Consider the following 23482-nt stretch of genomic DNA (forward strand, 5'->3'; position numbering starts at 1 on the left):
TCATTATGTTATTGTATCACTAATGGTAGCTGGCTTACAACACTCACTGCCCTTCTCTGAAAAGCCGAATGCAGCCTCGTGCAATAGTGTGATGTAAAAGTGCGTTTTAAAACCTACCCATGTTCTTTTTTTATTTTTATTTTGCTTTTAATTTAGTCTTTTTTGAGCTCGGCTCACCACAAACGTTGCACTTCGGCCTCCCACGACCAGATGTTTGAGCACCCCTGGTCTGAAGTAATTTGCAGCTTTAAGCTGTGAGGTCAACACTTCAGCAGTTACGTGTTATCGCCAAAAATGGACAAAATATGTGAAGAATTCAGGTTTTGAGATTTGTATTGCTTTTTTTTTTTTTAAGCCAGCGTAATTTTGTCCATGTTTATGGATAACAGTTTGTCATACAGTGTCAAACCACATAATTTGATTTGAGATCGCTTAAGCACATTGCAAACAATTGGTGGGGTATTAGCATTTTGTTTTCTGCATTAGCCATGTAGCTTCAGGGCAAAACGAAGAGAGTTTGGAGACTTCCGGCTAGGTATGCGTTCCGAATAGACGCGCGTTAGCACCGCTCCCGTAACTACACACTAATATACTTGTTGCTTTTGCGACAACAGAGTTACTACCTTGTTGAAAACTCCCTGATGCCTTTTTTACCTGGACCAGGATTAGTGTGATGTCGCGCAATTTGAGAGAGAGAAGCTTGCTCAAAACTGCACCCACCGTGGCTCGCTCACAGTCAACTCTGGAGCAATCGCTAAATGCGGGAGCTAGCTCGGGGCGACAAGCTAAGGACTCTACCGGCTCTCGAGCCCACGCAGCGGGCAGCCCCTCCCACGACACAGCGGCACCCTCAGAGAGGCCTAGCTCCCCGGCAGCTAATACCATGGCCGACTCGGCGGACGCTCCGCCTTGGTTCCTGTCAGCGCTTGAAAGCTTGAAAAGTTCTTTGCTCTCAGAGAATACTGTGGCTCTGTCCAGTGCTCTACAGCCCATTTCTGACACTCCGGACTCAATCAAGCAAACGCTCGAATCTCATTCAGGAAGCATCAAAGCTCTGGAAGCCTCTACTTCAGATCACAGCGATAGGATAGCGCAACTGGAAAATCAATGCAGTTCTCTCACTAAGGAAAACTCCGCACTGCTTGATAAGCTAGATGACCTGGAGAACCGCTCCCGTCGCTCCAATTTGAGAGCCATCGGAATCCCGGAGAAGATGGAGGGCGCTGATCCAACTAAGTTCATGACAGATCTGCTGCTGGAGGCATTCGGCTCGGACTACTTCCATCATCAGCCTGTTCTGGAAAGGGCGCATCGGCTCGGCCGATCAGCTGCGGCAGGCGGCACGGACTCTAACAAGTCGAGGCCCTTCATTATGCTCTTTCACTCATTTCAGGACAAGGAACGCGTCCTTCGGAGGAGCAGGGAAGGTGTGAGTTTTCGAGGTCACAGCATCAGATTTTTCCAGGACTATAGCGCGGACCTTTCTCGGCGACGGGGCGCTTTTCGCGCGGTGAAAGCCGCGCTATATAAAGAAGGGGTCCGGTTCAGTTTGCTCTACCCGGCCCGACTACGTGTTGTTTCCAAAGATGGTTTCCAGTTTTTTGAAACTCCGGAGGCGGCACAGGCTTTTCTGAAAAATCACTATAACCGCTGAGCCACTCGGATGTCTTGAGAAGTAACTTTATGTTGCTTAACACCAGTGTCTCAATTTAGTTTCCAGATTTTATGCGTCGTTAAACAGTAAGAGTTCACTTACACTTGACTGTGATAAAAGTTCTCTCAACACACAAGCTGCAGTGTTGATATGACTAAGGTACATTTCTTAAATTTTCGCAATTACCGTTATTTTCAGATTGATTATGCACATACAGATTCTTCTAGGTTATCTAAGTTATAATCTTCACTTGTTGTTGTTTCTTCTTACATATTCTATGTATATAGTACGCAAGCTCAGCCTACCTGATAACTTGGTGTCTAGGGAGCAATAGAAAATGCACAATTATAAAGGTTAATGCACATAAATATTTAATTTGTGCAGTCAGTAAACATGTGTGGGTACTGGATCTTTATTTTATTTTATTTAAAAAAAAAAATTTCCCCACTCATTTTCTGTTGTCGCTGGGTACACTTTCCCATTGTATAGGAATGTGGTAGCGTTTGCGGGGGTGATGGCGCATTTAATAAGTACATGTGCTTGACATGTTTTAGGTCAGTCTGTTTGAGATGTGTTCACCGGAAGTACTTTCACAGTGGGTTTGATTGTTCAGAGGGCTGTAGTTCCCTCTTTGGGACGGGGTGTGTTGTTGTGTTTGTGTGGTGCTGTGGATGGTTTTTTTGGGATTTTTTGTTTTTTCTGTCTTGTTTTTTTTATTTTATCTTATTTTTTGTGTGTGTTTCCTCCACAAAGTCACTTTCTCTATCTTCTCCAGGTCGCTATGCCTTCAGCCTTTGTCTGCATAATACATCTAGGTTTTCTACCACATCATCTATTTGTCTCTTCTTCTCATTTAAACAATGGCTTCCAATTTAAATAACCCAGTTAGATTTATTTCCTGGAATATCAGGGGCTTGCAGTCTCGAATTAAAGCTGTAAAGGTCTTTAACCATATTAGATCCATGAAGGCGGATATAATATTTCTCCAAGAAACCCACCTCTCCAGATTTGAGCATACCAAACTGCGTAAGGCCTGGGTTAACCAAGTATTTCACTCTAACAATAGTAGCAGATCTAGGGGAGGAGCAATATTGATTAATAAAAGAATACATTTTACGCCTTCCAATATCATATCTGACCAGTATGGTAGATATATTATTGTAGTAGGCTCACTTTTTCAAACTCCAGTGGTGTTAGTTAATATATATGCACCAAATTGGGATGATGTCGATTTTATGGATAGGTTGCTGTCCATAATTCCTGATCTAAATTCGCACAAATTAGTTCTCGGAAGTGACATTAATAGTGCTATGAACCCCACACTAGATCGATCAAAACTGACGTCAACAGTAACCTCAAAAATGGCATCATCGTTGTCCTGCTTTATGGATGAAAATGGTTGTGTTGACCCATGGCGCGAACTTCACCCTCAGTCAAGATCTTTCTCTTTCTATTCTCATATACATTCTTCCTTTTCTCGAATTGACTATTTTTTTGTCAATCGCGAGCTCATGCAGTTTATTACCCAAGTTCAGTATTTGCCGATTAGTTATTTCAGACCATGCGCCACTACAGCTGGATCTTACCTTCAGTCATTATCAGAGAGACCCCCCTCAATGGCGTTTTAATCCAACACTACTCTCAGAGGAGAATTTTTGTACAACAATCTCAGATTCCATTTGTTTTTTTTTTACACATTAACAAAACTGATTCTATTTCGAATTCAGTGCTATGGGAGTCGCTCAAAGCTGTTATTCGGGGTGAAATTATCTCCTATGCCTCGTACATTAAGAACACCAACAAGAAAAAGTTGGACGAGCTCTCTAGTTCTATATTATCTTTAGACAGTCAGATTTCTTCCTGTCCAACTCCAGAATTAATTAAAAAGCGGCTTGACCTACAAGCAGAATTCAATTTGTTTTCCACAAAATATGCTGAAGCCTTTATTTTACGTTCTCAAGGTTTTTTTTATGAATATGGTGAAAAAAGTGGGCGACTACTAGCGCATCAGTTAAGGAGACAGGCTGCGTCCAGACTAATACATCAAGTTAGGGACACTCATGGAAATTTGTTGACTCATCCTAAAGACATCAACAAGGCTTTTAAAAATTACTACTCTTCATTATATACCTCGGATGGCCCGATTGATACCATTGCTATGCATTCATTTATAGAAAAACTAGCACTCCCGGTTCTTGATCCTACACTGGCTGAAGAGTTAGATCGCCCATTCACGGTAGCGGAAATCTCAGAGGCTATTAGATCATTAAGTAGTGGTAAATCCCCTGGACCAGATGGGTTTGGTATAGAGTTTTTTAAGAAGTTTGACAACCAACTGTCACCTCTTTTGCTGGAGGTATTTAACGAGTCACTGGATAGGGGTTCTTTGCCCCCTTCCCTGACGCAGGCTAATATCTCAATTATAGCTAAAAAGGATAAAGATCCCACTTTTTGCAGCTCATATCGCCCCATCAGTTTACTTTGTAATGAGCACAAAATCTTAGCTAAGATTCTGGCCAAACGCATTGAAATTGTCCTCCCTTCTATTATATCAAAGGATCAAACAGGCTTTATTAAAGGGCGGCATTTATTTTCTAACATTCGTAAACTTCTAAATATATTATATACATCAGATAATTCGCAAATTCCAGAAGCTGTGGTTTCGCTAGACGCAGAGAAGGCCTTTGACCGTATAGAATGGGACTATTTATTTTTTGTTCTTAATAAATTTGGGTTCGGAAATATATTGATTTCCTGGATTAAGCTGCTCTATACTGCACCATTAGCTCGTGTCCATACAAACTCTGTATATTCTGATTATTTTTCTTTACACAGAGGTACACGCCAAGGATGTCCTTTATCACCCTTACTTTTTGCTATTGCCATAGAACCTCTCTCAATCGCTCTTAAAACTGCTCCTGGAGTACAAGGAATCATGAGGTACGGAATTGAAAATAGAGTTTCCCTCTATGCGGATGATCTCTTGATATATATAACTCACCCTCTGTCAGCCATTCCTGTTATTAATTCCATTTTAGTAGAATTTGGTTCATATTCAGGCTATAAGCTAAATTTCTCCAAAAGCACGTTTTACCCAATTAATGCTGCTGCCTGTACAATTATACAAACGGAAATCCCCTTTAGGCTGGCACCTGATGGATTTAAATATCTAGGTGTTAATATTACTCGCAAAATATCACTTATTCAGGATGCCAACTTCTCCCCTCTACTTACTAAAATGTGCAGTGACCTGCAGAGGTGGAGTAGCCTTCCCCTCTCTTTAGCGGGTAGGGTACAGTGTATTAAGATGAATGTCCTTCCTAAATTTTTGTTTTTATTTCAATGTCTTCCTATTTTTCTCCCCAAATCCTTTTTTGTTTCTATAGATAAGGCTGTCACTGGGTTTATTTGGGGTGGTCGTGTCCCCCGTATCAGGAAAGGAATTCTTCAGTGTCCCCGTTCTTCTGGAGGCTTGGCCCTCCCTAATTTTATGTATTACTACTTTGCAGCCAACATACAAAAAATGGCATTTTGGTTTAAAAACCCAGAGGCTGCATGGTGTATTATGGAATCCCTTTCCTGTCACTCGTCTTCTATTCGCGCCTTGGTTTATTCCTCTCTTCCCATACTTTCCTCTCATTTCTCCTCCAATCCGTTAGTTGTGTCTACGCTAAAAATCTGGACTCAGTTTCGCAGAATGTTTCATTTTACTGAGGCGTCTGTTTTAAGTCCAATATGTAAAAATCATTTATTTAAGCCTGCAACCCTCTAGATTTATAAGCTGGGAGAGGAGTGGTATTACCACCTTTAGGGATCTCTTTGATGAAACATTTTATAGTTTCTCTTCAGTAGTCTCAAAATTTAGGCTTCCTAGAACAGACCTTTTTAGATTTTTCCAAATTCGTCACTGTGCACAATCCCTTTTTCCCATGTTTCCGGAATGCCCCCTGCTCTCCCATGGGAGGACTTTTTTACTGCAAAAACTGAGGGAAAGCTTATTTCTATTTTTTGTAATAAGATCTTGTCTTTTCATAAAGTAAAGATTCCTGATGCCAAGACTAAATGGGAAGTGGAGTTAGGACTTGAGATGGACGAGAGATGGTGGACTGAAGCTTTGGCTAGAGTTAACTCTTCATCCTCTTCTGCAAGACTAAACATAATGCAACTGTTCATAGAGCTCATCTATGCAATGCTAAATTAGCACAAATCTATCCGGAGGTTAAGCCAACCTGTCCCCGCTGCGACGAGGACCCGGCGACCCTCTCTCATATGTTTTGGTCTTGTCTCAAACTGGGGAGATTCTGGGATTCTGTATACTCTACACTTTCAACAGTCTTTAATAAACATCTGAGCCCTCTATTAGCTCTTTTTAGTATTTACATCGGCAGTACTCGGTTGAATTCTCGAGAATTAGAATCTATAGCTTTTGCTTTGTTATTGGCAAGGCGAAGAATTCTTATAAGCTGGAAGTCTCGCTCTCCTCCCTCTCATTCCCTCTGGCTAAAAGATGTTGTTTTCTTTTTGCGCCTCGAGAAGATCAAGTTTAGTTTGAGGGGTTCAGTGGACAACTTTTACAGGTGCTGGTCACCTTTCATCTCCTTTTTCAGGTCCCTCCCGCAGCTTCCTGCAGAGGACTTTGGTACTCCCCCCTCTTGAACATGCAATAGTCCCAAGCCCCCCCCCTTTATTTATTTATTTTACATTTATGTTTCACTGTTTTCATTTCTTTATTTTCCTTTCATTTTATTTGCATATTGATTCACGATTATAAGGCTGTACTTTGTAATTGTTGTAATTTTTAATGTTTTTTTTTTTTCTCTTTCTTTGTATTTGTGTTGTAAGACCTGTAAAAAAGCAATAAAAAAAAAAAAAAAAAAAACTAAGAGAGTTTGGACTTCGGACGCCACGTTTCTTGACTCATTGAGTACATTTGGGCTGATGGGGTAAACTGTGTAAATCTAATTTGTGACTGAAATATTCCCACAGGACTAGGACTAAATTCAGCCTTACGATAAGGATGGTGCTGCTTCAGTTGGCGCTTATGACCATCGTGCTGCTCAAGGCTATAACAGTGCTGACCATCACAGTTTCATTATACTTGCTGTACTAGTGTAAATTGTGGTGATGATGATTTTAGGAAGGCTTGTTTCTGTCCCCGCAGTGCGAGGATGCCGTCCGGGGAAGATTGTGCAGATGACCGAGGCGGAGGTGAGAGGCCTGTGCATCAAGTCCAGAGAAATCTTCCTCAGCCAGCCGATCCTGCTGGAGCTGGAGGCTCCACTCAAAATATGTGGTACGCCTGCCAACTTTCGCCCTCTTCTCTTTTTTCTCTCTTCTTCTCTCTCTCCTTCACTCCATCTGTCAAGTCTCGCTCACATCAGCTGCTGGAAAACAGTGAAATTTTACTTTTGCCTTTTTTCAAAACTTGTAGAAATTTAGGCTTTACAGCCGTGAAGAACGCGTCATTTTTATGAGAAAATCTTCTGCTTTTTATTGTTAGATACACTGATGAGGCATAACATGATGACCACCTCCTTGTTTCTGCGCTCACTGTCCATTTTATCAGCTCCACTTACTGTATAGCTGCACTCTGTAGTTCTACAGTTACAGACTGTAGTCCATCTGTTTCTCTGATACTCTGTTACCCTGTTCTTCAGGGTCAGGACCCTCATGGACCCTCACAGAGCAGGTACTTACTATTTGGCTGGTCATTCGCAGAACTGCAGTAACATTGATATGGTGGTGGTTTGTTAGTGTGTTGTGCTGGTCTGAGTGGATCAGACACAGCAGTGCTACTGGAGCTTTTAAACCCCTCAGTGTCTCTGCTGGACTGAGAATAGTCCACCAACCAAAAACATCCAGCCAACAGCGTCCTGTGACCACTGATTAGACGAACTAGAGGATGACCAACATAAACTGTGCAGCAGCAGATGAGCTGTCGTCTCTGACTTTACATCTACAAGGTGAACCAACAAGGTCGGAGTGTCTAATAGAGTGGACGGTGCGTGGACACATTGTTTAAAAGCTACTGCTGTGTCTGATCCACTCAGACCAGCACAACACACACTAACACACCACCACGTCAGTGTCACTGCAGTGCTGAAAATGATCCGCCACCCAAATAGAACCTGCTCTGTGAGGGACCATGGGGGTCCTGACCACTGAAGAACAGGGTAACAGAGTATCAGAGAAACAGATGGACTACAGTCTGTAACTGTAGAACTACAGAGTGCAGCTATACAGTAAGTGGAGCTGATAAAATGGACAATGAGCGCAGAAACAAGGAGGTGGTCATCATGTTATGCCTGATCGGTGTTTTGGTGTTGGCCAGTATTTTTATGACAAGACAAAGTTCTATTGTGCATTCTCTAATGTTACCACTTCATGAATGGATGAGTGGACAGGCAGAAAACCTTTCAAATGAAGTTGCTTTACCTCCTAGTACAAAGTTACTGTTTTAGAGAGATGAGTTTTTCTAAAAACAGCCATAAAGAGAAATGATGGAAAGTTTGTGATTCTTTTTCATTCTAGTAGTGCAAGTGGATGTTTAATAAGTGCCAGCATGGCATAATTTGCAAGCAGTGAACATGCAGTTGGATTGCTTTTGCTCTTGTGGTTTTACTGAAAACTGCTGTTAAATGGGACGAACACACCAACACGAGACACTTGCTTCATCATCATCATCACAACTCAGTTCACTGCTCAGACATGAGATTCAACTGAACACAGCAGGAAAGTTTCTCATGTAGACTGCTGAGCTTGTGTGTTTGTGTATGTGAATCTGGCTCTCAGGGGTTTGTGTGTGTAAGTGAGTGAGTGTGGCTCTCAGGGTTTTGTGTGTGTGTGTGTGTGTGTGTGAGTGAATGTGGCTCTCAGGGTTTTGTGTCTGTAAGTGAGTGAGTGTGGCTCTCAGGGGTGTGTGTGTGTGTGTGTGTGTGTGTGTGTGTGTGTGTGTGCTTTGCTCAGTCTGAGGCTTAATTTTACTGACTCCAGTAGAATTGACTCACACTGGAATGTGCTTATGTAATCTGTAAAGAGAGCTGCAGAGACGTGCTGTCGTTTTCATGTCATTCTCATTCTCATGGGCGGACGCAACACACACAAACACACACACACTACTACTACTACTAAAGACCAGCACACACATAGTTCTGCATGGGCAGGAAATTGAAGCCTGAGTCTGCCCCATACCTGAGAATATGGCTGCATTCACACGACGGGCCTCATCGCTCAAGTCCGGTTTTTGTGCTCCGAACTGATCTCAACTCAAACCTGTCATTAATGTAAACAAACCTGCGTCATGAATTTACCCACAAGTACATTCTAATCAGGATTACGTCATGTGAATGAATCACATGCATCATGAACAGCAAACAAACTAACCAGCAGAGCAAGTCTTCACAGAACAGATCATGAGCTCTGAGCAGCTCTCAGCTGCTCATTATTAGAAATGGCAGGTAAAATGCAAAAAGATCACTCCTTAGAAAACAAACCATGATTCTACGACAGCGTTTTAGGGCCACTGTTAATAAAAATAAAGTCGTAATAGTCGAGAAAACGGTGGGCTAACTGTTGTGGGCTGCCTGGCGCCAGAGTTTCAGTCAGCCCTGATACCCGTGTAGATGGTCACTGCCTGAGATTCTCCTTCAAGAACACAGACGGTTTCCTCCGAGTCCGTCTGGCTCTTTATTCTAGATAAACAGTTTCCTGCTCGGCCGTTTCTTATACTAATGCCAGGCTGGTGCTGATGTGCAGGAGAGACGGGGAGGCTGAGTGTTTCTTTAAGGGGTGAAATCAATATGAAAGTGCAGCTCCACCAACTCACCGCCCCTCATTTAACACGAGGAGGCGCTGCTTCACTTCGCAAAGCCTTTGGCCACAATATTGCGGCCTTTCCTGGTATTAATGCCACATTAATGTCGCAATTCTACGACTTTATTCTCAAAATAGTACAAGTTTATTCTCTAAATATTACGACATTATTCTCGAAGTCTTTTATTTTTATTAAGTGCCACCAAAACGCCGTCGTATGATTGGTAATGCTATAAAATGATTACAAACTTTTGATTGGCAAACTTTGTTTTTCTTTTTAGCGCACACCAGTGTCTTCATTTTTGCTCTCGCTCTCGCTCTCGCTCCCTCTCCCTGTTCCTTTCCTTGTCGTCCCTCTTGATTTCTAGCATGGCCTGTGCTCTCATTTCTTCTCCTTCTGTCTCTCGTTTATGTTACACACCTCGTTCTCTCTCTCTTTTCAGTTCTACGCCCAGCTGACCAAAATAGTTCTCCTCCCACTTTTAGGCATTTCTTTAGCCAGTTTGTCAGTTGCCCACATAAAATAACCCACAGTTAGATCATCTGATTATTCTCTCTGCTGTATTTAAGCTATTTTAATACAAACTGCGCACAAAATTGACCGTTTGGAGCACTGAATTTAAGTTTTCATGGGTTCACATATTCCATGTCCACATGGATGCACTGTTCAGTCAGGTCAACCTGCTAGAATAGGCAACATTTTAACCGTCTTGCTGGAGATGAGTTTGTGAGTTTTGCAGCTAAATTTGTGCGGTAATCATTTACACTTACTGATCAGTGGTAGTAACAACAATAACAACAACATTAAACGAGTAAATCATCATTATGTATTTAAAATAATAACTATTTACAAATGTTTGTTTACTGTTTTTCGGTCATGACGTATTAAAATGAGGTGGGTACATGAAGACACATACATACTGACAGGGGCCTCAGTGAAGATGCATTGAAGATGCACTGATCCTTAATTTCATTTTAAAAAATAATATTTACAGAATTGCACAAATAACTAGGGGCTTCCCCCCATTCTTAATGAAATTTACATGCAATGTAAAAGGCAACATGTTTTCAAATGATGTCAAAAAATGGAGATAAGAGGTTTTCTTCTGACAGCAGTGATGTATGTATATATTAGCAATAAGAAAAGATAAACTGGGGAGCTGCAGTTCATTGAGGGGAAACATGAATTCCAACATGTCCCGTGACATTCTGAAGCAGAGCAAGATCCCCTCCCTTCGGAAACTGCGCCGCATGGTAGTTTTCCAACTCAATAATGACCCCAAACACACCTCCAAGATGACGACTGCCTTGCTGTGGAAGGTGGAGGTGAAGATGATGGACTGGCCAAGTATGTCTCCAGACCTAAACCCAATTGAGCACCTGTGGGGCATCCTCAAGCAGAAGTTGTTGTCTAACATCCTCCAGCTCCGTGATGTCATCATGGAGGAGTGAAAGAGGACTCCAGTAGCAGCTCTTGTGAATTCCATGCCCGAGAGGGTTCAGGAAGTGCTAGATAATAATGGTGGTCACACAAACTATTGACACTTTGAGCAAAATTTGGACGCGTTCACTGTGAGGTGGACTCACTTGTGTTGCCAGCTGTTTAGACATTAATGGCTGTGTTGAGTTCTTGAGTTACTGTGTGTGTGTGTGTGTGTGTGTGTGTGTGTGTGTGTGTGTGTGTATACCCCCATGGACCCTCACAGAGCAGGTGCTCTTTGGGAGCTGGATCATTCTCAGTACTGCAGTAACACTGGTGTGTTAGTGTGTGTGTGTGGTGCTGCTCTTAGTGGATCAGACACTTCAGGAGTTTTTAAACACCTCAGTGTCTCTGCTGGGCTGAGAATAGTCCACCAACCAAAAACATCCAGCCCACAGTGTCCTGTGGGCAGCGTCCTGTGACCACTGATGAAGGACTAGAGGATGACCGACACAAACTGTGCAGCAGCAGATGAGCTGTCGTCTCTGACTTTATATCTACAAGGTGGACCGACAAGGTAGGAGTGTTTAATAGAGTGGACAGTGAGTGGACACCGTGTTTTAAAACTCCAGCAGCACAACACACACTAACACACCACCACCATGTCAGTGTTATTGCAGTGCTGAGAATGATCCACCAACCAAATAGTACCTACTCTGAGGGTCCATGGGGGGAAAAGTTGGGTTGCATTGACTTCTCCTGTAAAGTTGTCATTTTGGAGAGAGAAGGTTTTTTGCTGTATAATAATGTATCAGTGATTTTCTCAGCTTGAGTAGCTTGGCCTTGACCTTGCAATTACTAAAAGGTTGAGTGGAAAGGACAGCGTTTATCTTGTGAAGTCTAGTGAACTCCTTAGTCTTTATTGCTTTCTGTATTATTTGTACCGTATTTCAGATCATGCGATCCTAGCTTGGCATTGAGTGTGTGATGGGTGTATATTGCCATGGTAATAGTAACTTGAGCTTGCTCTATTCATTTAGCTGTGTGTTTATAATGTTCTTATCTCATATCTTAATGTTGATTGGTACAATCAAAAGGCTTTTATTATTGTTTTCATTAAGGCTTTTATTACTGGTCACGATATCAGAAAATTCTCTCTCTCTCTCTCTCTCTCTCTCTCTCTCTCTCTCTCTCTCTCTCTCTCTCTCTCTCTCTCTCTTTCTTTCTTTCTTTCTTTCTTTCTTTCTTTCTTTCTTTCTTTCTTTCTTTCTTTCTTTCTCTCTCTCTCTCTCTCTCTCTCTTTCTTTCTTTCTTTCTTTCTTTCTTTCTTTCTTTCTTTCTTTCTTTCTTTCTTTCTTTCTTTCTTTCTTTCTCTCTTTCTCTCTCTCTTTCTCTCTCTTTCTCTCTCTCTTTCTCTCTTTCTCTCTCTCTTTCTCTCTCTCTTTCTCTCTTTCTCTCTCTCTTTCTCTCTCTCTTTCTCTCTCTCTTTCTCTCTCTCTCTCTCTCTCTCTCTCTCTCTCTCTTTCTTTCTTTCTTTCTTTCTTTCTTTCTTTCTCTCTTTCTTTCTTTCTTTTTCTTTCTTTTTCTTTCTTTCTTATTCCACTACTGTGTTTTAACCAAGATAATTCTGTAGAGACAAAGACTGAGATGTTTGTAAATGATCGATATTGGCCGTTCTTCCTCACAGGTGATATCCATGGTCAGTACACAGACCTGTTGAGGTTGTTTGAGTACGGTGGTTTTCCTCCGGAGGCGAACTATCTCTTCCTGGGAGATTACGTGGATCGAGGGAAGCAGTCTCTGGAGACCATCTGTCTGCTGCTGGCCTACAAGATCAAATACCCAGAAAACTTCTTTCTGCTGCGTGGCAACCACGAGTGCGCCTCCATCAACCGCATCTACGGCTTCTACGACGAGTGTGAGTCCAGCGAAGCACCACCCGTACAGTTAATAATTAGTTGCACAGGTATAATGAGTATGGCTAAGGTAAAAGAAGCTAAGCATCCATTAGGGCTTCACAGTGTAGCCGTGGTTAATCGCTGTCATGATATTGGCCTTTGCAGTACTGAGTGTGTTTACGTGCACTTAATAATCCAATAACTGCAGAAAAATCAGTTTTCATTGCGTTTGCATGCACAGTAGTCAGATAATGGGGAAACTCCAGGTCTACATGAGTCAGACAGTAACCAGATTTCTGCTCAACAACCCGCCAATATACTCGCAGAAGACGTGGCGTAACGTGTAACTCGAACATCATGCTGCAGCTTTTTTTTAAACATCAAATCAATATGAATGTACATTCTCTAGAAGATGAAGTGCTGATGTATATGGTGAATATTTTAAATTCTTCATTGTGTCATGCATGCAGCTGATTTCAGTACCAGTGTTTTGTTGCCATCTCGTAGGTGCTGTGTGAAACACTTTTATTAATTATTCTTAGTGTTGCTCTTTGGTTTTATTATTGTTTTTGCACTGTTGCATACATTAATTAATTAAATTAAAGTTATTTTCATAGCAAGTTGCATTAAAATGCTAAACCAGGTATCCTGTCCAGAACAGCAGTGAGTGGAGAGCAAAGGAAACAATCTTTTTAGCAATAATCATAAAAATGAAAACAGATTTTTAGACACCTGTTGTTGGTGATCAAGGCTTTTAAACTGCTCAGAACACTTTACACCTGAGCGCTAAACTCAGCCTCATGAGCTTTATTGCCTGATGCGACAGCTAACTAGCCAGCATGCTCTCATCTGGCTACATGGACGCACGTGGAGTTAAAACTGCTTTTGTCCCGCATGCTGTGTCCCAAATGTCAATTTCCAGAGTCCAGTGTGCAAAGGTGCCAGCTCCACACTACTGGTGACAACATTTAACTTGACAAAAACACAGACTTCTTCATAAAATTAGTAAACTCAGTGGTTGTTTCAATGGCTTTTCCATTTTTTATTATATTTTAACAAAATCAAATTTATTAACGGTATGTTGCAGCCCAATTTTTATTTTTTATTTTAATCTAGCATAAATTCTATTAAAATAATGGAGACCAATCACTAACCATCTTGTACAGAATGAGTTTTTAATATATTCAATTCAGTTCAGGTTTATTTTTTTGTTTAGCGCTTTTTACAGCGATGTTGTCACACAGAAGCTTGAAAACCTACAGTTACAACATATATCCCCCAGTGAGCAAGCCAGAGGCGACGGTGGCAAGGAAAAACTCCCTCAGTCTGGAGGAAGAAACCTTGGGAGGAACCAAGACTCACAAGGGGAGACCCGTCCTCCTCTGGTCAACCAGTGTTTACAATTTAATAAGCTAAATACCAAATAGAAGCTAAGAGGATCTCTGTTTGAAGTCTGGATGGTAAAGCTTTAGGATCCATACTGAGCAGCCCAACGGTTCATCAATGCACATCAATACACCCCTGTTCAAAAAGGCTAGTTTGTGTTTCCACTGCGTTTGGACACCGTCGTGTGACACTGTGTCTGTGTTTGTTTGTCACAGGTAAGCGCAGGTTCAACATAAAACTGTGGAAAACCTTCACAGACTGCTTCAACTGTCTCCCCATCGCTGCCATCATCGATGAGAAGATCTTCTGCTGCCATGGAGGTAGGAGCACATGGCCCACACTCCTGCTGAAGGCTGATCAGACTGAGTGTAACACACAGTCCACATTTAATATGCAGCATGAATAGGCAGCAACCAACACTTCAAAAGTTGGAACAAGTACTGGAGCCTGGTTTTGCACTAGCAAACACAATTAATGCAAATAATCTTTTTCCCAGTCTGCTTTTGGTCACTTGCATAGCCATCTTGCTGTTTTTTTGTTTTGTTTTTTTGTTTGGTTTTTTTTTTTGTTTTTCTCGTACCACTCTATTTGGAGTGTTGCCTCTAAAAACCTCAGTTTGGAGGGCCATGTGGCAACACTTCACCCTACCCCTCTATCTCAACACACATTGGCCCTAACCGTAGATATGAACACGCAAAACAGGGGGCTAAGGGGTAAGTGGTAGGAACAAGAGGTAAAATGGGATTGGGACTTGGTATAAATGGTCTACTATTACCACATATTCTCGCTTTATCAAACATCCCATTGGTCAAGCCCTACACTTCCGTCTTTCCGGCTCAAACATGCTTAATCTCATCAACTAATTATTTAGCCTTCTCTAAGATGCAGCAGGTTTGTTATAAGAACACAAAGCTGTGTGTTGAGGAAATCTGGCCTAAAGAGAGCACTGGAACAAAGTCAGTTCATATTATTCTGTCTTTCCAGGTCTTTCCCCTGACCTGCAGTCCATGGAACAGATCCGACGGATCATGAGGCCCACTGATGTTCCCGACACAGGTCAGCCTGCATGTATGCTTATGGATGAGGCTCAGTCATGAGATACTTACTCCAAGGGATACATCAGCAGTATATAGTTTCAGTGGTTATGTTAATTATATTACAGTCTTTCTCCCCCTCTCTGTAGGTTTGCTATGTGATTTATTGTGGTCAGACCCTGATAAGGATGTCCAGGGCTGGGGGGAGAATGACCGAGGTGTGTCTTTCACCTTTGGGGCTGATGTGGTCAGCAAGTTCCTCAACCGCCATGATCTGGACCTCATCTGCAGAGCTCATCAGGTACACTATCCACAGCAGCCAGTTGTATACTGCTGATTGATGGCCAAGGCTGACTACTTATCTGATTATCTGGTTTGCAAAGCATGAGCAAACATGTCAACTGAAATAGAACATTAAAATGTATATGGATTGCGCTGGCTTATATACATGATTGCATTGCTCTCTTTTGTTTAACTCCAGATCATTGAGGATAGTTATGAATTGTACTGTTTGTCTGTGTGCCAGAAAATCAATGTTTATTGGACTGCTGTATTTTGTTAACTCCAGGTGGTGGAAGATGGTTATGAATTCTTTGCGAAGAGACAGCTGGTCACCCTGTTTTCAGCACCAAACTACTGCGGAGAGTTTGACAATGCCGGGGGCATGATGAGCGTGGATGAGTCCCTCATGTGTTCCTTTCAGGTGTGGCACACTCATTTCCCTATGCATGACTTGTATACGTTTCACACAGGAGAGGCTTTCAAAGGTAAAGATGAGGAGGGGTTCTGTGAAAGACCGCACGGACGAAAACCACTGTCTGTGAAAACAGTTCATCACTGTTCATCCACAAATGCAAGTTAAAGTTCTACCATGCAAAGAAGAAACCAAATATAAACAGGATCCAGAAACACTGCCACCTTCTCTGGGCCTGAGCTTATTTGAGGTGGACTGAGATGTGGAAGTGGAAAAGTGTCCTGTGGTTAAACAAATCAAAATTTTAATCCTTTTTGGAAAGCTTTGTCCTCTGGGGTAAAGAGGACATGGACCATCCAGCTTATTATCAGGGCACAGTTCAAAAGTCGGCATTGATGATGGTATGGTGGTGCATGAGTGCACATGCCGTGGGTGATGTGCACATCTGTGAAGGCTCCACTAATGCTGAACGATATATACGTTTTGGCAACATATGCTGCCATCCAGACTACGTCTTTTTCAGGGAAGGCCTTGATAATTTCAGGAAGACGATATCAAACCACATTCTGCATGTATTACAACAGCAAGGCTTTATATTAAGTGCATTATTAAACAAAAAATACTGAGGAGACCCTGAGCTGAAATTCTGTATCCAGCAAGAACGGCGACACATTTCACTTTCAAAACTACAGCAGTCGGTCTCTTCAGTTCTCTTAAAATGTAAAACAAATATATATCTTTTTCTAAAATAAAGGTCTCGGTGCAACATTTGATGTGTTAACTTTGTACTATTTTCAGTTTCAGTTCAATTGGTTTAAATGATTTGAACATCACTGCATTTTGTTTGTATCCATATTTTGCACAGCTTCCCAACATTTTTGGAAGTGGGGTTGTATTAAAGTAATCTAGAATGACTTTAAATTTCAAAAGTAGAAGTCAAGTTGAAGTCAGGTAACTTGAAAACCAATAAATAGATGATTACAGCGTTAATTTTTGCTTTGTTTTTGTTGTTCCTCTAATAAATGAAATATTAAATGTGTAAATATCAACTGATTTAGTGTAAAATATTTTTCAAACCTTTTTTTTTTTTTAAATGATCAACTATTTAATTAACGTGTGATTTTAGTTTAGTTCATTAACTGATGATTTATGAAAATCTGCGCACGTACCCCAAACATAGAGCATGTGTGACCCATCGCTCAGTCATATTTGCTTTGTTCACATCTCTCTTTCTACTCACTCTCTCAGATCCTAAAGCCTTCAGAGAAGAAGGCCAAGTACCAGTACAGTGGGGTGAACTCGGCCCGTCCCGTCACTCCCCCCCGCACCACACAGGCCCCGAAGAAGAGGTGAGCAGCCTGTCCATCCACCAGCTAAAACACTCCTCAACCAACGCATCCCATTCTCTACAAGACCCCAGGAAACAACACCCCTCTCTGGAGGGGGGGCTATGTGTCCCTCAGTCTCCCCTTCTCTTCTCCTTACTCTTTTCTTAATATGCTTGTACATAAATTTTGCTGTGACCAGTTGAGAATCTCTTTCTTTCTCTCTGTCTGTTTTTAATAATAACAACAACAATATGGATTATTATGTTGATAATAATGAAGGTAGGATTTTGAGTGTGTTGGCGCTCTCTCGCGCTCTCTCTCTCTCTCTCTCTCTCTCTCTCTCTCTCTCTCTCTCTCTCTCTCTCTCTCTCTCTCTCTCTCTCTCTCTCTCTCTCTCTCTCTCTCTCTCTCTCTCTCTCTCTCTCTCTCTCTCGCATGGTCAATTACCGCTGTTAATCATTTGAACATGATTCACTGTACTTAGTAAAAACAGGCTGTCAAACAAATTCAGCAATTATGTGTTTAATCACACTTTTTTTTGTAATTATTTAATTTGCCCAAATTTTGTTCAAAATAATCAATTTATTCTGTTATACATGTATCAGTGGGCAGAATATATTTCGTATTTTTGTCAGCTGAACATCAAACTCACGTAAATGTGAGCCTGTGAACCTGAAAAGCTTAGTTTTCATACCTGACGTCTACATAACTCCTCTGCAATTGGTGGTTTCTGCTCTAAGACGTCTGTCATGTCTTGTTTCAGAGGTGACGGTAGCTTTCCATTTGTTAGTTCACTGCTTGTCGTAACTTCTGTTATGCTTGTTTTGAGTCTGGTTTCTATTTGCGAAGTGCAGGGAAACGTGTTGAAATGATGGTGCTAATTGACTACGCCGCTCGTTTGTAACAGTAGAAACTTGCTGGAATATTCCTTAAAGAAGGTTTGGTTTGGTGGGTTTTTAATGTGTTTGCCTTTATTAGTCCTAAAGCAGTAGGAATCTCAGAGTAAACAGTTTTGTTTACCCCCCCCCCCCCTTTACTCACATGACTCTAACACTCACCGACTCTCACATGCACGCCGACGTACCGCTCTTACATGTGTGCACACTGCTCTAGAGTATGATGTAATGCAGACTCATTATAAGACTAGACTGGGGTACATTGTTATACATCCTCCAGTGCCAGCAGTGACTCGGAGAGAGGCGAAGGCTTGAAGGAAAGAAAGATAATAAAAAAAAAAAATTCTGTCCACGTGTGAGAAGCTGTTTAACCCTGCATCGTTACGTAATTCCATATTCCAATTGGATATAGGACTCCTCTGAAAGTGAGAGCACATTTACTGCTGGTCCAATTCTCTAAAACGTCTGCTGGACAACACATCAAAACCTTCTCTGAATATAAAAGCTGAATGCAGACGGCAGAGCCAGTAAAATGGAAGCAGAAGGGATTTGAAAACGATGCAGTCTTCAACACTAACACGTTTTCAGCTTATTTGCACACAATGTATTGCTCAGTATTTAAATAGGGTTCAGTATTTGATTCTAAAAGCACTGTAATCAGACGCTTATCTCCGTCTAACTTCTCCAGCTGTCAGAAGGACAAGTGGTGGTTTTCTTTGGACTTGAGTGGTCAGTAACCACTCAGATTTTTTGAATGTATTACGTTTGTGAAGTGATGGAGTTGGTGTTTTATTGTGTATTACGAAACTGCAGCCTGCAGAGCTCAAGAACTCCTTATGAGCAGGAAACATCCTCTCTCTCTATTCCCTCGTCTCTCTTTCTAGCAATCTGTCTGACTCTCTATGTCCAGAGGTTTGTAGGCACCCTCGTATCCTACGTTTCTTTAGAAATGAAAGGTATTTATAGAGAGTTCTTCCCCCTTTGCTGCAGTAACAGCTTCTACTCTTCTGGCTGGGCTTTACCCTAGATGTTGGAACACTGCTGTGAGGGCTTGATTGCATTCAGCTTAGTAAAGTCTGGTACTGATGTTGGATGGTCAGTTCTGGATCTCTCCAGCTCATCACAAAGGTACTGGATGGAGCTTGGCTGCACAGCCCAGCTGGGGGGCTTTATACCCCTCTAGCAGACACTTGGCATTGGGCTTAGAGACCTTTGCATCCCATTCTGTTGACACTGCTTTACAATGGAGATTATACTAGCTATGTGAGTGCAGTCGAACACCTGTGTTAGTAAAAGTGGGCTGAAATCACTAATTAGCAGGGCTGTCTAGATACTTTTGGACATGTAACCTGTCTGTCTTTCTATCTTAGCTTCTTTTTACCCCTTTTTTCTCCTCTCCCTCTCTTCTTGTACCTCTCTCTCTTTTCTTGTCTCTATCCATCTCTCCCTCTCTTTCCTCTCCCCCTTTATCTTTATCTCCTCCTTTTCTCTTTCTCGTATTATCTTCAGTTTTTTTTCCTTTCTCTTCACTCCCCTTCTTCTGTTTTGCCTTCCACTTTTTTCTCTCTTGTCTTCCTCATCTATTTCTCTCTGCCTGCCTTTTTTCTTTCCTCTCTTTCCTTTTCTGTTTCCTCTCTTTGTACCATCAACAACATATTTTGCTCTCAGTATAACAGATGAATTAACTGACTGTGGGTGACATCTGTGGTGATGACGCCCCCTGGTGTACACAGTGTGTCCTCACATAAACAAAGGCTGTTTCCATCAATTCAACGTCAGGATGCCATTATTGCTCCCATTTCTCAGTCCCACTGACCAGAGGAGTGGTCAGTGCTGATCAGCGGTACAGAACAGGCAGTTCCACATGAGTTAAAGCTCAGTCACACCTGTGGGAAATACTGGAGAATCTTTCTGTGCGTGAACATTGTTGCCTCATTAATATTTGTTGTAATTATTTTTTGTTGTTGTTTTTAATGTGCGGTTTTGTTTTTTTCTCCTTAATTTATATTCGAATGTTGGGAAGCTGAAAGTATTACAAAAAGCAGCTTTGAGATTTCTATAAGTGGATTTCAGATTCTTTGAACTCAATAAATGGAAGAAAACAAAGTCCCTGCCTTGCCTGCTGTTTGATTCTCTGAATGCACTGTAGCTGAAGCCAAAAACTGACTAAACTGATTGAGTGAGTCACGTTATGGTCACTGCTGCCCATGTTGCCTGGCGTAGAAGGCAGTGGGGTTGAAATGTTTCTGTTGGACCATTGGAATAATTTCTTTCTGTGATTCTCTTTTCAAAGAAAGGTTTCCGGAAGAAATTGTTGCGGCCAGTTTGATCATTGACCGATTCTGTTGAAAGTGTTGCACGTGTATAGTCTGTTGTTAGGCACTTAAAAACTAGAGGCTGGTGCAGAATTCTGGAAGACAAGTGGTCAGCATTTTAGACAGACCCATAAAAATGATCATGGGTACACAACTCCGTATTCCACCTGAAGATGTGAAATGGTACATATAACACACACATACCCACACACTACCATTCAAAGGGCTGGACTTGTGCCATTTTAGTATATATACAGTAAGTATTTATATACAGTAAGTTGCACAACAGACACCAGAAGGTACAGTGGCTCCTGGTGTAAATGCTTCTATTTTGCATCCCTTTCTAGTTTCACACAAAGCTTTTCATTGCATATATTATGAGCTTCTCTTGAATCTCAATATTTAGAATTTCAGAATTTCATATTTGCTCCACAAGCGCAAAACGCCTCTGACCAGGAGATCAGATCCACCGGCGTGTGGTCTGAACACGAGCTTCAGTGGGAGAGATGAGACGAAGGCCTTCTCATGATGAGTATTACAAATATGCTTCAGTTTGAAGTGACCACTCTTAAAAAAGATCGTTCTCCAAGGGTTCTTGAGCAAAGAAAATGGTTCTGTGCAGCACCATGATTGCTCAATACTTTGCATGATTAAGGTTTCTTTGCGTCATGAAATGGTTCTTCAGAATGTGCTGTAGATGGTTCTATGTAGAGCCTTTTTGGGTTCTATTGTTATGATAACAACCCTTTTCAGAACGATTCCATAAAGAACCATCTAAAGCACAATCTTGACCAATCTGAAGAACTCGGTCTTTAATCAGGCAAAGGGTTCTTTGAGTGGTTATGGTGCAATATAGAATCAATTTTCTTGCAAGAGAACCCTTGAAGAACCTTCTTTAAGAGTACAAATAGTGCAGAATCTTAAATATTTCTTCATTTTTTTTACCTACTATAACAATGTTGTCTTTTTGTTCTTCAAAACTCTAAAACCTTTGCGTTTATTTGCAGGTTACAATGGAAAAGAATGAATTTTCATGTGGTCTCTGACTTTTGGACCCCAGTGTATTTATTCACCATTAAATTATATTAAATTATCAGCATTTGATCGTCACAAATATGAGCCATTCTGGGTTTTTATTTTATTACTTTTTAAATGACTTTTAAATGTCAATGTTGAATCATTTTCAGCACTGCAGTGACCCTGACGTGGTGGTGGTCTGCTGCTGCACAGTTTGTGTTGGACATCCTCTAGTCCTTCATCAGTGGTCACAGGACGCTGTTGGCTGGATATTTTTGGCTGGTGGACTATTCTCAGTCCAGCAGATACACTGAGGTGTTTAAAAATGTGTGGTTGGTATAGTGTAGTGGTTAACACCTCTGCCTTCTACACTTTAGACTGGGGTTCAATCCCCACCTGGGTAAACACCCTACACTATACCAATAAGAGTTCTTGGGCAAGACTCCTAACACCACCTTCGCCTACCTGTGTAAAAATGATCAAACTGTAAGTCACTCTGGATAAGAGCGTCTGCCAAATGACGTAAATGTAAAAACTCCAGCAGCACTGCTGTGACTTATCCACTGTGACTTATCCACTCAGACCAGCGCAACACACAACACTAACACACCACCACCACCACGTCAGTGCTACTGCAGTGCTGAGAATGACCCATCACCCAAACAGTACCTGCTCTGTGAGGGTCCATTGGGGTCCTGACCACTGAAGAACAGGGTAACAGAGTATCAGAGAAACAGATGGACTACAGTCTGTAACTGTAGAACTACAAAGTGCAGCTATACAGTAAGTGGAGCTGATAAGATGGACATTGAGTGTAGAAACAAGGAGGTGGTCATCATGTTAGTTTACATCAATAGTACAAAAAACTCATTTAGAACAGATGAACTGGCTGTGTGTGAAATCTGTGGTGATGGCGCCCCCTGGTGCACACACTGTGAACACAGTGCATCTCTGCCCTGCACATTCAAAAGAAAAATTGACCCAAGCAAGAACCAAAGGAACTTAATGTTCTAGATATTTCCCACCTGCTTAAAAGAAACAGCTGGAACCGTCAAAATAACAGTGGCTCCAGTGGAAAAATGGCCAAGAACAATACATTAGAAAGCATCACAGCCTCAGATAAACATCCATGCCTCACTGATATTTAGCATTTCTTCTTTTGTGTTTCTTTAACTGGCATGCATTGCTGGTTATTTCTTCATTAATATTTGGATGAGTGGGAAAATCTTGGGCTGGAGGTTAGGGAACTAGCCTCGTGACCGGAAGGTCACCGGTTTGATCCCCAGAGCTGACAGCACATGACTGAGGTGTCCTTGAGCAAGACAAGTGCTACCTGGGCACTGCGGATTGGGCTGCCCACCGCTGTTTGATTCTTTAGAAAAACACTTTCATTTCTCTCTAATTTCTTTCCCAAGTTTAGGGAACTTTTCTAAAAGATGTTTCTGTAATAGATGCTAACTGCAGCATGAAAGACCTGAAAAACCTTCTACTATCACACCACTAACTGCATGGATTCGTATTTCAGCTTTATTGCTTCATTCAGCTTTCTCTCCAATGGCCCCTCTCACTGACCTGCCCTCCACTGGACCCAGGCCTGGCTCATGCCTCTCATCACAGGTCCGTTGTAGATCCAGTAGAAGAGGCCAAGGAGGAAGCAGGGCAGGCCTAGGTGCAGGTCAGACAGGAGCCACACCAGCAGCAGACACAGGATTGTCCAGAAGAGGAGACGAAAGAGCTTGGCCTGGGGTGTGGAAGTCAGCCAGCTGACCACCCTGCTGTCCATTAGCTGTGTGGTGCTCTCACACAACCAGAGGCCTAGAGCACTGTCCTTCAGCCAGGTCACCAGACAGCAGTCCAGTAGGGCTGAAGCCAGCATCTGGACACCAATATTCATTCAGTCACATAATTAGAATAGAACAGAGCCAATAAGGGCAAATGGGGATTATTTTTAATAAGGTAGTATGTATGTATGTATATATATATCAAACGTACTACCTCGTTCCGACTGTAACAAATTGTCTATTGTAA

General features: G+C 41.8%; 1 protein-coding gene across 1 annotated transcript in view; it reads left to right on the top strand.

The window, feature by feature from the left end:
* Nucleotides 1-20231, top strand: part of ppp1cb (protein phosphatase 1, catalytic subunit, beta isozyme) — a 30941-nt gene extending 10710 nt beyond the window's left edge. Inside the window, exons 2-8 of the mRNA XM_017707780.2 lie at nucleotides 6816-6947; nucleotides 12574-12804; nucleotides 14386-14490; nucleotides 15155-15226; nucleotides 15354-15505; nucleotides 15773-15907; nucleotides 17147-20231. Of these exons, the coding sequence (XP_017563269.2) occupies nucleotides 6816-6947; nucleotides 12574-12804; nucleotides 14386-14490; nucleotides 15155-15226; nucleotides 15354-15505; nucleotides 15773-15907; nucleotides 17147-17251 (932 nt within the window). The 3' untranslated portion in view covers nucleotides 17252-20231. The remainder of the gene's footprint in view (nucleotides 1-6815; nucleotides 6948-12573; nucleotides 12805-14385; nucleotides 14491-15154; nucleotides 15227-15353; nucleotides 15506-15772; nucleotides 15908-17146) is intronic.
* The last annotated feature ends 3251 nt before the right edge of the window (nucleotides 20232-23482 follow it).

Source organism: Pygocentrus nattereri, chromosome 10 (assembly GCF_015220715.1).
Source record: "Pygocentrus nattereri isolate fPygNat1 chromosome 10, fPygNat1.pri, whole genome shotgun sequence".
Classification (NCBI taxonomy): domain Eukaryota; kingdom Metazoa; phylum Chordata; class Actinopteri; order Characiformes; family Serrasalmidae; genus Pygocentrus; species Pygocentrus nattereri.